The 14,635-nt window shown below is 41.3% G+C and overlaps 1 protein-coding gene across 1 annotated transcript in view; it reads left to right on the top strand.

The window, feature by feature from the left end:
- Window positions 1–1,657: 1,657 nt before the first annotated feature.
- Window positions 1,658–14,635, top strand: part of Chn2 (chimerin 2) — a 330,737-nt gene continuing 317,759 nt past the window's right edge. The window contains exon 1 of the mRNA XM_013024396.1: window positions 1,658–2,036. Within this exon, the coding sequence (XP_012879850.1) occupies window positions 1,988–2,036 (49 nt within the window). The 5' untranslated portion in view covers window positions 1,658–1,987. The remainder of the gene's footprint in view (window positions 2,037–14,635) is intronic.

Below are 14,635 nucleotides of genomic sequence, written 5' to 3'. Positions count from 1 at the left end.
AATAATGGGTGGGAGTGGAGGACATTGTGTGTGCTGGATCTTCTTGTACCAGGCAGGGCTGGTTTGAGGCCGAAACAAATGAGAGCCAGGAAGACATAGTCTAGTGTGACTTAAGAGTGCTCACAAGCTTTTAAATCTTTAGCAAGCCATATTATTTAAAAAGAAAAAAAAAAAAACATGGCCTTATTGGGAAGTCACACTGGGCTGGCATCCTGGAGAGAATTCTAAGAAAACACACACAACAGTTTAAATCAACTAGAAAATGTGACATGAGTGCATATTGTGATTATTTAGCATTTATTATTCACTCTGTGTTAGGTGCTTGCCGGATATGGAGCCCCGCCCCCCACCCCCACACCTCCAGACCTGCTGCCACTCCTGTGTCATTCCTGATAATTTTTTAATGGACTATATCCTTTTAACATGTTTTCCAAAATTGAACTACCCCCAATGTGAACACTTTCCATTTTGCGATATGTAATGAGAGTACTTTCATCCCTTTAATGTTTGCTTTTTCCTTTGATCTAACAATTTCTGTTCAAATTTCACAGTTTTCTGTTGCTTCAAGGATTGAAAGAACCGATCACCCCGCTGGGAGCGTGAAACTGACTTAAAAAACATACCTACACGATATTTCCTTCCAGTGAAATTAATTTAGGTTTAAATACAGGAGGAAGGTCCACACCTTGTACTTCCAATCACTTTTTCTCCCACACCTGAGAGGTTTCTTAAGCAGAAAGGTGAACACAGGCCCTGCTGCCAAGTCTTCTGCCTTTTGTGAGGCTCCTGCAAGGCCTAGGCAAAGAAGAACCTTCCTCTGACACCCTGCTTTGTGCAGGCCAGATGCCACCTTTGGAACATCTCTATTGCTTTGAAGGCCGGCCTCAGAAGCCCAGGGGAGTTGCTGGGCACTGTCCATGGCTGAGGTACTTAAGCTTAGCTCGATTTCCTTCCACCTTGTGTGGGACAGGGGTCAGCAGCTCCCTCTCCAGCAACAAAGGACAATTTGGAGGGGAGTAAAAGGGGGCACTCCTCAGCCTGGCCTGCAGGACCCCATTCTCCCTAGCACTGTGTACTGTATATTTAGTGGCCTAGGCTTTGCTCTCTGGATGCCCCACCCCTGCTGTTTCTCTGCTCCAGAGCCCAGTGGGGCGCGGCCCGTGCCTCTCTCTCTCCCCTACCCGCCCCCCCCCCCCATCCCCAACCCTCTCCATCCTCTGTAAAATTTGGGAGCAGCTTTGGATCCTGAGAACTAAGCTCGGTTCCTCAACCCCCACTCCCCCACTCCCTAGTGGTCTTTCTAGTATCTGGAAACCCTTTCCCCGGCCAGACTATCCTCGCCCAGCAGTCGGCAGCCACCCCCCTCCAGTCCCCGGGTCTCAGGAGCTGTCAAGCCCGCAGCAGCTGAACCAGCCCCCCGATCGCCCGCGTCTCCTCTCCTTCCTTTGTGTGCGCGGGAGCGGAGTTGGGGCGGAGTGGGGCGGGGGGGGGGAGAGAGAAAGGGGAGGTCGCTCTGTCTGTCTGTCTCCCGCCGCCTTTGCCCCCGCGGCTCCAAGCGCGGCCGAGGAGGCGGGAACCCAGGGGAGGGTCCGGGGAGCCTGGTGGGGGCGGCGCAGGGTCGCCCGGGCGCCCTGGGTCCCAGCCGCGCACTGGAAAGCGCGCAGGGCAGTGGGGCCCGGCTCGGAGCCACCATCCCGCAGCTCCGGAGCCCCCCACCCAGGGCTCCCCAGCTACCCCGCGACACCGGGAGAAAAGCGGGTAAAGGCGCGGAGAGGGACGGAAACCACAAATAAATAGCGGCGGCTGTAGCGCGTCATCTGGCGGAGCAGGAAGTGCAGGCAGAGTCCGGGAGGCTGGTGCTTTCGGCGCGTCCCCAGGACTTTGCCATGGGCTGGGGGCCGCGGAGGCTGCGAGCTGCGGGGCGAGGGCAGGGACCGCGGCGCCCGCACCGAGGCTGAGCGAACAGCGACGCGCGGGGCGCACGGAGATGGCAGCGTCCAGCAACTCCAGCCTGTCCGGCTCCTCCGTGTCCTCTGGTGAGTTTTCCAGCCCGTCGGGCGCCGGGGCTGCTGCCGGGGTCTGGCTCTCCGGGATGGAGAGAGAGAGCCTACCTGTGGCCATCCCGTACGCTGGCTGGGAGCGGGGCCCGGCGTCCGGTGTGACACTTGTTTGGTTTGCCAGCACTTGGGGGGTCCGCAGCACCTCTGCGCCTGACATCTGACAGCGCAGAGGTGGGAGAGCGGTGGCGCCCTTGGTGTGCAGACGTGGGGGTTCTGGGGCTTGGGGCGCAGCGGGGTGAGCGGGGTGAGCGAGGTGGGCTTGCACTTTCAGGCTCAGCTGGCGCTGAGCCCGGCCGGGTGAGGAAGGTCAGGGCAACACTGGGCGCCCCGAAATTCGGTGGTGCCGCACGCCTGTTACCCTGGATCCCTAAACCCAGAGCCGAGGGAACGCAAACCCTAGCTTCTTGCAGACTTGGTTTTCTTTGTTTGTTTCAGAAATTAGCTCTGTGGAGACACTCGCTGGGGGCATGGGTTTCAGATAGCAATAATAAGATTGCTCCTGCCCTTCTGGTCCCGATTGAAGTGGGTTAGGAGAAGGGAGGTCAAGCCTAGTCTTTGACTCTTGCACGTTTACAAGTGTGTGTGTGTGTGTGTGTGTGTGTGTGCGCGCGCGTGCGTGCGCGCGTATCTGTGTGTGAGGTTTTCCTACGTGGCTCTTTAGACATTTCCTTACAATACTCTGTAATTTTACTTTCAAGGCATGCATTTGTTTTCCCTTTTAAGTGTGGCTGAACCAAAGGAAGGCTGCTTTCAGCTTTTCTATGGTTGGGGAGCCAGTCTAATTTGAGGGGGAAAATTGATAATGAATCCGAAGGAGTAGGAATCAATAGAAGCAGCCCCACCGGTTTCTGAGTATGACAGGTTTCTAATCAGAATGATGCATTAGGCAGAATTCCTCTACCTCTCTGGTCATTGAAAACTTTAATGGCAAACCTTGCAGGGGTAGCAGATAAGACATTTTAGTGTAGTGTATGGTATTCAAGGGTCAGGAAAGCCCTTGAAGTCCTAATAGAAATGCTCAGTATATGATTATTGTATTATGTCCTATTGTATTTTTTATTATTTTCTAAACATTAAGCTTCAAGGAAGAAATAGCATTTGCATGACATGAGACAGCAAACAAGACTTAAAGGGAGCCACGGTCTATGATGTGTGACTAATTAAATTATACACGCAAGTTGAATTTGACCAAGGTGAGAGAGGTAGGTGTCACAAGGTGGCCACTTGAAAGCCATGTGCTATCTTTTCTGGCAGGGTTTAGTTCCAGGGAAATAACACTTCTGTTTTTGGTCACTGCTGTCTAATAATAATATAAAAAGGTGTTGGTTAGGTGTTCGATATAGTTTAAGTTACTGGTCAAAGCAGCCATTGGGACCCGAACACTCACATCTTATTAAGAGCAGCAACAAGTTGACCGCTGGTGGTTTTAATTCTGAGAACTCAGCAAATGCTACAGCTTATTTTTAGTACCCTCAAACCACTGCTGCTGCTGCTTTTCAATTCATTTTGGTTGACTAACATTGAATTTAAAATACATGGGCATATGCTTATCCATCTCAGAAAATTGCCTACTCAATGAACTGGTGGGGGGGAGAGGTGGCAAAGGGAAAGAAGAATTTGGAGAAAGGACAAGGAAACGAAACTATCATGTGATTTACTGGTGGCATAAATGACAGATACCGTGGCATCAGAATTTTCAGATGTTGATAAGGCTTAAGAAATGTCATTGAGAATCCTAATTCAGTTTTGGGAAAAATACATTGGTTTACAGTAGCACAGTATAAGATTCAGAGGTTGGCAGTTGCTTTGCAAGTAAGGAAAGGATACTTATGATGATTCTCTTTCCTGCTTTAAGTACTGCTGGTTTTTTAATCCTATGGGGAGGAGGGAAATTGCACGAAAGCTGAAATTCAGAACATGGGCCCAGAAGTATTATTTCTTGTGAATCAACCTGACCTGTGAGCTTGTATTGCCTAGTTAACCAATTAATCCAGTACTTTGTCTTGAAAAAGATGGAATTGTGCTTCTTTGTAAGCACACTTATCATTGTGTGATTGTGTGGGTCATGAATAATTCAGATGATACAAGCAATTCACACCTGTGAGAGGTGTTGGGCAGGCAAGAATAGAGCCTGTATCTTTCTTTTTTTTTTCTTTTTCTTTTGTGGCAGCTGGGTTCTCTCAAGCAAAGGCCAGAATCTGAGAAATTAAGGGATTAATTGGGTTGGAGCCATGGCTCAGTTGGTAGAGCATGAGCCAATGAGTAAAAATGTCTGGTACCAAGTTCAAGTTCCAGTCTTGGATCAAAAAAGGAAGAAAGAAAGAAAGAAAGAAAGAAAGAAAGAAAGAAAGAAAGAAAGAAAGAAAGAAAGAAAGAAAAAGGGAAAGCAAAGGGACTCCATCAACTCATTAATCATCATTTTCAAGGATTTGCTATGTATCAGGCTGTGAGTTACAAGTCTCATCTTCAAAAAGTTTAAGTGAGAAAGGTAATTCTAGGATTCCTTCTAACTCTGAAGTTCTGAGATCACTGTATTTGAGTTCTAGCTCCACCTTTAACAGCTGGATATCTTGGGGTAAATTACTTAATTTCTTGAGCCTTAATTTTCCCATCTGTGAATACAGAATGCTAATAGTAAGAGCACTTCATGGGATTTTTTTAATTGCGTGGACTCAGTGATATAATGGTCTAGAATATTTAGCATGCGCTGGTAGTTTATAAGCGCTTGGTGCAAGATAACCTTTCATCTTTAAGGGGTGAAGAACCTGCTTATTGGTTCAATCTCTAAGCGCAGAAATAAGTCCAACACACGTAAGAGCTTCTTCCATCACTTGCTGAATTTGATCCCGAGTTTGGGCCTTCATTAAACAAGCATTTATTGAATAGGTTCCAGGTTGCAGATATGGTTCTGAGTGTTTGGACTGGGAAGGCAAATGGCAAATCCACAAGTAGTGGCCGATATGGGCAAGCACAAAACAACCTGAATCCCAGCTTAATCAAATGAACTGTGTAGAAGAATATATAGGGGAAATGGAACAATTACTTCAGTTTGGAAAAGACAGTGGGAGATGACATGAAATGGGCCATTAAAAAACTGAGAAGCTGGTTAAGGGATCTAGGCCCAGCTACTAGGAAGGCAGAAATGTGGAAAACCACAGTTTGAGGCCAGTCTAAGCAAAAAAGGTAGGTAGACCCTCTCTCAACTAATAAGTGCATATAGGGGCATGTGCCTGTGGTTCTAGCTACAATAGGAGGCTCTAGGAAGATCACAGTCTCTGTTGTCCTGGGTAGAAATACGAGAAAATACCTAAAAAAATAATCAAAACAGAACGGAGTGGGGATAGGGCTCAAGCAGTAAGCACCTGCCTAACAAGCAGGAGGCTCAGAATCCAGAACCATCCCTCAGCTTCCAGAAGTAGGATATTAAGAATACAATAGTTTCTGGGCACAGGTGGCTCACACCTGTAATCCTAGCTACTCAGGAGGCTGAGATCTGAGGACTGTGTTCAAAGCCAGCCCAGGCAGGGAAAGTCCATGAGACTCTTATCTCCAATGAATCACCAGAAAACTGAAGTGGCATTGTGGCTTAAGTGGTAGAGCGATTGCCTTGAGCTGAAGAGCTGAGGGATAGCACCCAGGCCCAGAGTTCAAGTCCCATAACTGACAAAAAAAAAAAAAAAGCCGATAGAAGGAAAAGCCTGAGATGGGGAACTTCATGCCCTTCTTTCCCCTTTCTTGAAGTTCCTAATCCTGTGCCTCCTGGGGTGCTGTTCTCTGAACCCTCATACCTATCAGCTCATCAACATAATTACACACAGTGGTTGCCTGTTACTACTGCTTTTGGTTTGTAACAGTGGCTTTGATGGATCAGTTTTGAAAACCCTCAGGTTTGTCTAGGGCAATGGAGCCCTAGAATAGGAGCAGTTGATTTCTGTAGGATTCAGCATTTGGAGAGGGGATCCAATTGGGGTGAAACCTCTCATGGAGGAACAGCTTCAGGGGATTAAGTTTGGTTGTGTTTGCATAAAGATTCAAACTGTAATAAATTACTCAGCCTTAAGCTCAAAGTTCTGTGATTTTCCTGAGAATAGCCTTTTACTTGCTGCTGTTTAAGTATATCCCCCAAATGTGTTGCTTATTCTGTGTTAGCAACTGAGACACAACAAGCGAAATAACCAGGTTAACATTAATTTAAAAATATATTTTTTTCCTGAGAACTCCTCAGAAATTTACTTCTGGAATATTCAATTCTGTGTACAGGAAATTGCCATGTCTTTGTTTTAATGATAACTACTAGTAATTACATTTCCCACTCACCTAGATTGGTGGGAAGGTTTGATTACTTTTATATTGTAAATCACACAGAAAAAAATCCGTATCCTTAAGCGTTTAATCTAGCCTGTGGTACTTGATTGTGTTCAGAAATAAACAATGACTGATATGCAAAGCAGTTTTCTTAATAATCATAGGTTTCATTTGCTTTGGTAATTGAAATAGAACTTTTTGCATATTAGTAATATGATTGCCTAGTGGATCATTTCACAGTTGAGAAAAAATTCAGCCCAAGCTAAGTAATAAATAAATAATTTCCAGTAATTGAACAAGGTAAAATATTCAATATTAAAGAGATCCTCTTTGGATAAGAAGTTAAAATTTTGAGAACCTAAGTACATGGTATTATAAAAATGAAGTGAACATAAGTTTTAGATAAAAGTACAAATGGATAAAGGTAAAAATCTCTATCCTGTGCAGTCATCTAAACCTAAATTGGGAAAAGAACCTGAATGGACTGAGGTATTTATATATATGGATTTTCTGCAGCAATGTTGTGTGTCAAGTAGTTGATGTGATTTTCTGCTGTGACACTGAGACTGACTCTGGAAGTGATAAACAGGATTTTTTTCTTATTCATTACTAGGAGCTCATGACCTGTGACATATATAACCGGCCTTCCACATTCCTAGATACAGGGGGAAAACTGAGCTGTAGTCATTCTGGCAAGATGTACATATGTGCAATTAGACACTGTATGGATCCAACATCATAAAATAGGATGTCATTATTACTGAAATAGACATTTACACTGAGAGGTCTTTATTGAGACCTTTGGATTTTTTTTTAAATGTCTTCTTGGACATCCAATTATGTGTGAAAAATTGCTTTGCCTCTGTTTTCATGATAATTCTGGGTAATTACCTTGTTTTGGTCACCTAGATTGGCAGGGAAGTTTGATTACCTGTTTTATTGTAAATCCTATGCACAAAAATTATAATGGAAAAAAAATCACAAGTAAAAATACTGCCAAACAAACATAACTCAAGAGAGAAATCATTCAGGTGTGGAACATTTGTCCTATTTTTTTTCTGATGGATCTTTCCACTTCTCATGATCAGCCTTCATTGTGCATTTGAGGAAACTTGATCTAAAATCTTCCTCATAAGGACTATCTTCTGAAGTATATTTGCTATTAATCTTGAATGTCCCCCAAAAGCCATATGGTAAAGGCTTAGTCACAGTTGATCATCTGTGGAGTTGTTGAGAGGTAGACTTTTTAGGAGCTGAGGTTAGTGAAGGACAAGTCTTTGGAGATATTGGGACCCTGATTCTCTCTCTCTCTCTCTCTCTCTCTCTCTCTCTCTCTCTGCTTCCTGGCCACCATGAGGTAAACAGACTCAGACTTCTACCATGTGTTCTCTGCCAAAATAGTCTTCTGATCAAGCTAACTATGAACTGAAATATCTGAAATTATGAACCAAAATAAATCTTTGCTTTATAAAGTTCATTTGTTTCAGATATTCCCCCCCCCAGTGGTAGCAAAGCTAACACAGTATTGTATATTGTATGTAGAGGAGGGACACATAAATTTGGGTCTTTGGCTGGAATGCCAGTTCTCGCTTCTAACTTTATGAAGTGTATGGATGACTCTGTTCACTGTTCAATTTTTGAAAAATGTGAATACCAGGATGTGAATATTTTCTGAGGTCAGTTTGTGTGTTAGCAGGACGATGTATTCTCTGAGCTGCCACTTGGGGCCTGACCCAAGAACTGGCCCAGCTGAGGACCATCTGTTGCTCAGTAGGATCTCCTATTCCTACCCAATGGTAAAAATAACTGAAATAATAACTGAAAAATAGTTGAAATAATAAGTGGAAAAGAATAATTGAAACAATTTTGTTTGGAAAACCTATACAGGAGCCGTGTTACATTGGCATGATTTAGAAAAGAGTTTTTTGCCAGAAGAGCAAGAATTCTGCTGAGAGAGCTATAAGTGAAGAAATATGGGCCTAGCACTAGACAGGCAAAAATTTAATAGCATTCACCTAATACCTACCTGTCATTTATCTGGAATGTCATTTGATTTTCAAAATCTTTACTTTCTCTAGTTGTTTTCTTCCCTCCCTCCTTCCTTCTTTTTTCCTTTTCCTTTTTTCACCTGCTGTTTTTGTCAGATTCCTATTTCGAGATGTTTATATAAATACTAACATTTGGTTTATTTTGCTGTTTTTTTTTTTTCCTACACAAATTGGCCTGGGCATCTGCCTGCCTCTCCTTCCATTTGGCATGTGGGAAAGGAAGCTGGTATTCTGTCTGTCACTTGGGTTTGGGTCAGAGGGTCAAATGGATGTGTGTCCCTGGTGCAGGATCTCTGGTGTAACAGAACACAATGCTGTGTCTCAAAGTAACAAGTGGAGAAGTTTATTTAAAACCTCAGTGCATAGAGGAAACCAGCCTGTGTTAGGAATGTGCTGACCGCACAGGCAGCCAGATGGGTCAAAAATGTCTGTGACTGTCCACTGAGATCTGAAGCTCAAGTCCTGGGATAGGAGCATTGCCAAGTGTGAGGAAAAAACTTCCAATTCTGCATCAGGGAGCACCAGCTACCTGCTGCTCATGCTAATAACCTATGCTCCTCTTCTTTCACAAGTAATCATCACATTTGTGAGGACTAATCTTTGAATTTAGCCTGTACAGTATGGTCTTTCAAGAGAATGGGTTGCGGGACCATGGGTCCCTAAGCTCACCCTTTCACAATGTAATATCAGTGGCATTAAGAATTATTTTTAATCAACCAATAAGTCCTACAAACTAGACTGAATAGGCTTAGAGAGAGGCAGGACTTTTCATTATGTAAGTAAGAACATCAGGGCCCTAGGAACTCAAGACTCTACAGTACCCCTCAGCCCTCAGCCAGGTCATAGTGGTATTAGAGCCAAGGCCCAAGCTCCCAAAACATCAATTCTACACACACACACACACACACACACACACACACACACACACCTTCCTGCTGGCTCGTACACACACACACACACACACACACATACACACACACCTTCCTGCTGGCTCATCCCAAAGAATAACAGCATCCTGAGAGACTTTCTTGCAGACTTGCTGTCATGGAGGCTGTTCTGTTTAATTATTTAAGACTTTCAAAGAAGTTATGAAGTGCTTTGTATTTTAAATGAGCTTTGGATCTGGAAGCTGTTGTTTGTATGGAGTCACAAAGACCTAAGTAAACCAGGCCTACCCCAACTGTTATATATAGCTCTGTTGACCACAATATGGCTAGTCATATGTGGCTACTTAGCGTTGAGTGAAAAAAAATCAATTCCTCAGTTTCTCTAAGGACAATGGCATTATTTATAAGTACAGACTAACTAGATCCTACCATAATAAACTATATAGACATAAAACATTATCATTGGTTAAAAAATGTATTGGCTAGAATTGGTATAGTTTTAAAAGAAGGATATAACTAATGCAGATTAGCAAACTTGGGTTAGGAAGTTTGATCAAATATCTTTCCATTTCTCTGTTTGCTTTGTAGGTTGTATTTCAGTAATTTTGCAAACTGACTTTAAAAAGAGTATTTTCCTCATAATTTTGAGGTAAACTGTGAAATTGTGGCTGGAGTATATGTTGGTAAGAATAATTAAAATGTCTGTAAAATTCTTCCAGTTCTGAGGTTTGATTCAAGTTTTTAAAAATGGTCTGTCGATTGATGGTAACTCAATTTCTTTTTGAAATATATCCACAATAGGGTTTAGTTTCACCCTCAAAAAGGAAAAAATGCCCATGTCCAGAAAAAAGTTTGGATTTTTTTCATTACCTCTTTTCCAAAAACTCATAAAGAAAATAGGAAAATTGTGAATGTGTGGACTGAGGTTGCTAATGGCATATCCAAGGCATGTTATTTAAGAGATTTTCTACTAACCTGGCCATCAGCAAGCAGCTAGGCTAGAAATATTTTTGCTTCTCCAAAAGACCACTTATGGGGCAATGCAAATACATTGGTTTTTTAGAAAATCAAGTTAGCGTTTGGAATTTTAGGCTCATCCAGTTGGGAAAAAATGCATGCAAATAAGATTCAGGATCACAACAGTTCCTAAGAAAAGGAAGTAGTTCTTTTGGAACTTCTGTTTACCAACTTCAAATGCAGCAAAAGTAGAAAGGTATCTTTAAAGTAAGAAGCAATTTCCAAGAAAGACATGAATGTTGAAGCCACTGGAATGAGCTGTGGCATGAAGTGCTTGTTCTTTATTGACAGGAACTCAGAGCATAGATTTAGGGCAATAGGAATCAAGAATCACTGGGGTGATAATATTACACAATTCTTTTCTCACTGGAGGCCCAGTTTCTGGATTTCTTTAGGCCTGTCATTGCCCTCTGAACCCTCATAACACTATCTGAGCTTCCAGGAAAAATAGCATAGCACTTCTCTGTTTTTTTTTCTTCAGTTAATGCCCCACTACCAATGTAAAATGATCTTTATTAAATGATGTTTAGTTCTAAGCTATAAACCCAAGAGATATAGCATGTTAGAAAAACAAAGAAACAGGAAGCAAGAATATGGCTTTGGGGTCAATTTTCTATAGCGTCTATCGCACAATAAGAGCTATGGCATTTTCTTATAAGGATCTAATTCTCAAGACTAAGACCTGCCCTGCCCTGTCCAATACAGAAGCAATACATGAATATTGGCCCTTGAAACATGGCCCTTCCAAACTGAGGTGTGTAGCAAGTATAAAATACATAGAGTTCAAAGATAGTACAAGCAAAAATACTTCAAACATAGTACAAAAGTAGTACAAAGATAGTACATACAAAAAAGTAAAATATCTTATTAATGATTTCTAGAATATGTCAAAATGATAATACTTAGGTCAGATAGACTATATTAGGCATTGATTGCACATGCGTACTTAAAATGCTTAATATAGTTAGTAGAATATTTGAAACAATGTATTTGGCTTCTGTTTTGTACTGGGCAGCACTGATGTGAATGGGTCCAGTAAGAATACACCAGCCTTCATTGCATAATATATAATACACAATTGCTGACTTGTGCCTGGTGGCTTCCACAGATGGGTACAATCCTGAGTACTTCCAACCCAGGAGGCACCTACCAAAGCAGTGAACCCAATTCTCATGCCTCGATTTTAAACCTAAACATTGAGATGCATTTTTTCCAGTTTGTGCATTGATTTTGAAATAATGTACCACAGGAGGGTCAGGTTGGGACATTAGTTAGGTTCTTGTTTAGACAGGCTTTGCTTTTTGCTTTGTTTGTGATATGCTATGACTCTGGACTTTAGCTATTTACATGTTAGATTTATGTACAGTTTTTCTGCCAAAGAAACTCTATTCGTCACATATTAAAGATAAACTAGTCTGAAATATTTCAGGCAAATATTTAGTCAAATTCTCTGCCTTTATAGTTTAGCATTCTAAAAATTATGTCTCTGCATATTTATGCATATATACACATAATACATATTATATTCTTTTAAAAACATACATACACACCTATATATGTACCTATGAATATATGTACATTTTTTTCCTCTGTTAAAAAAATGAAAGCTTGCTGGGCACTGGTGGTTCACGCCTGTAATCGTACCTACTCAGGAGGCTGAGATCTGAGGATGGCCCTTCAAAGCCAGCCCGGGCAGGAAAGTTCATGAGACTCTTATCTCCAATAATCCACTAGAAAACCAGAAGTGGCGCCGTGGCTCAAGTGATAGAGTGCTGGCCTTGAGCTGAAGAGCGCAAGGACAGCGCCCAAACCCACAGTTCAAGCCCGATGACCAACAAAACAAAACAAAACAAAGAACCCTGAAATACTATGAAGTTGGAAAGAGGCTGAGGAAAGGGAGAAGCATGTTTTCTCTATTTGTATAGATAAGAGAAGACCCTTTCCCGGTAGTCTTTTGGATGAGGTGTCCTATCATAAATCTGTATGTGTCTATTCACATACATTTGTGAATAGGTCGGTGTAGTTGTTTCTACATATGTTTATATAGAGAGTATAAATGGATTCTATTTCAGACACATATTGCTTCTAACCAAATTTATATCATAAATAAGTTAATATAAAGGGAAATGAAAAGTTCAGCCTAGAATTACTTTTAGTAATGATATAATTCACAAGGGATTATACTAATGATATGAAGATATTAATGTACATAATTTGGCTGCCTTACATTGATTAAATTGCTTATTCAAATTAACCTTGCTATATAAAACTTGAGTATTTTGTTTTGTAGTGCTTGTTGTCTTAGATAGCACTGAGGATGTTAATTGTGTTTATTAGGTTAAAAAATACAATTTTACTGGCTTTTATTTATAAAGAGTATGTAATAGCTTTTTACACTATTTGCTTTCTGGTTGAAGCCTGGTTGGTTTAAGCCTAGTGTTCTCTTTGCCATCTCCCCCATGATCAATGCCTAGGGTTGAAAGTACTCAATTATCAGGACACCAGAATTAATTTCTCTATGACATTAGTATGCTCTAGGACTGAACTTTGGCCATATGAGAACCCTATGCTTGTTTTATGCAGCTAAATCCACATGCCTTTATTATAAATGTGAATTCTTCCTTTGGAGGGGGGTGGAGGCAAGCTATGGGTAGGGGATTTGTCAGCTCTGCTGAAATAATTAAGTTTAAGATTAGAAGGAACCACAGCAAATCCTAAGCAATTACACATGTAAGACACGATTTGGAGTTAGAATGCTATTTGTCCTACGAACATGATGATTGCCACAGTACTTACTTGCTTCTGTCTTCTAACTCCCGTCACAGCACTAAGGGTATTTTGTAAAAATGCACAGCAGCCTTTCAGGGAAGCGATGCCCTGAAGACATCTTCTTTTCATAAATAGCTGAGTGTAAATCTGTCACTCAGGAGTTCCTGAAAACATGTCTGACTCCATCTGGAGTGTCAGCTGTGTTCCTCCTTATAGTAATGAGTTCTATCCATTATTTTACCCATAGAGTGGATTGATGTTTCTTTCTATGGATTTAAATTTAACTTGATGAAACTTGTTTTTAATATCCATTCCTGGGATTTGTAAATAAAAGTAAATTCATGAATCATGGACTTTAGGTGTGGCATTATGTGACAAATACAGAAGTTAGGGACACAGCCTGAGTTCTAGAACCATTTGTCTCTGTTAACCTGGACCTCCCTTATGTTCCATTTTATCTTATATAAAATGAGCTAATAAAACTAGTTGTGAGAATAAATAGGTATGTATATACAAATGAAACTTGAAAACTGAGAAGTTGTGAAAACATAAAACAAAATTTCTCTGGTCCCAGGAAGTCCCATTCTGATAAGATGCTTTATAAGTGATCAATCGGAGCTCTTGATTTTACAAGATAAGCAGACAAATTTATCTCCAGTACATTACCTTGCTCTTCTCTAACATCCATTTCCAAACCTTGTAGTGTAATTGAAGCAGTTTAGAATTTCTGTCTCTTGTATGAGAGGCCAGTGATCAGGCTGCATTTCCAATGACATTTTATTTTGGATGATTCTAGAGAACATCACTAGTTATGTTTTCTTATCCAAAAGAGTTGCTCCTTTAAAAATTAAATTCGTGGAATATTCAATGCAGATTCTCCTCAATTTATACTGGGGTTACATCTAAATAAGTTCATTTAAAATATTCAAAGTTATAAATGTAGCTCACAGAGCTAACCTACTGAACATCATAGCTTAACAATATAGGTTAACCTACAATGTAGGTTGTTTGTTGTTAGTCTATCTGTTAACACCCTCTCTTTCCCCAGAATTTACTGTATACGTTGCTAGCCCAGGAAAAGATCAAAATTCAAAATATAGCTCTTGTGGAACATTCACCATCCCTCAGTCCAAGACTGTCTTTAGACACCAAAGGGTATATGTGATGGACATGTTATGAAGTATTATGAAGAATATAGACATGTTATGAAGGAAATTATGAAGCATTGTGCTACTGCATAATCACAGGGAAATAAGAACATTATCTAGACTTGCACCTTCCTTTGTGTTCTCTACTTTCCCATCTTCTTTCATTCCTTCCTTCCAAAGATAACCACTATTCTGAACAATCTGCTATTCCTTTGCCTTACTTTTTATGACATTGTATGTGTGTGTGTGTGTGTGTGTGTGTGTGTGTGTGTGTCCTTGAGCTTGAACTCAGAGCCTGGGCACTGTCCCTGAGCTTCTTTTGCTCAAGGCTAGCACTCTTGAGCCACAGCATTACTTACAGCTTTTTGGTAGTTAATTTGAAATAAGAGTCTCACACTATC

This window comes from Dipodomys ordii, unplaced genomic scaffold (assembly GCF_000151885.1).
Source record: "Dipodomys ordii isolate 6190 unplaced genomic scaffold, Dord_2.0 Scaffold76, whole genome shotgun sequence".
NCBI classification, from domain to species: Eukaryota; Metazoa; Chordata; class Mammalia; order Rodentia; family Heteromyidae; genus Dipodomys; species Dipodomys ordii.
The sequence above is the reverse complement of the archived record's forward strand: the minus strand, read 5'-3'. Positions and strand labels throughout refer to the sequence as shown.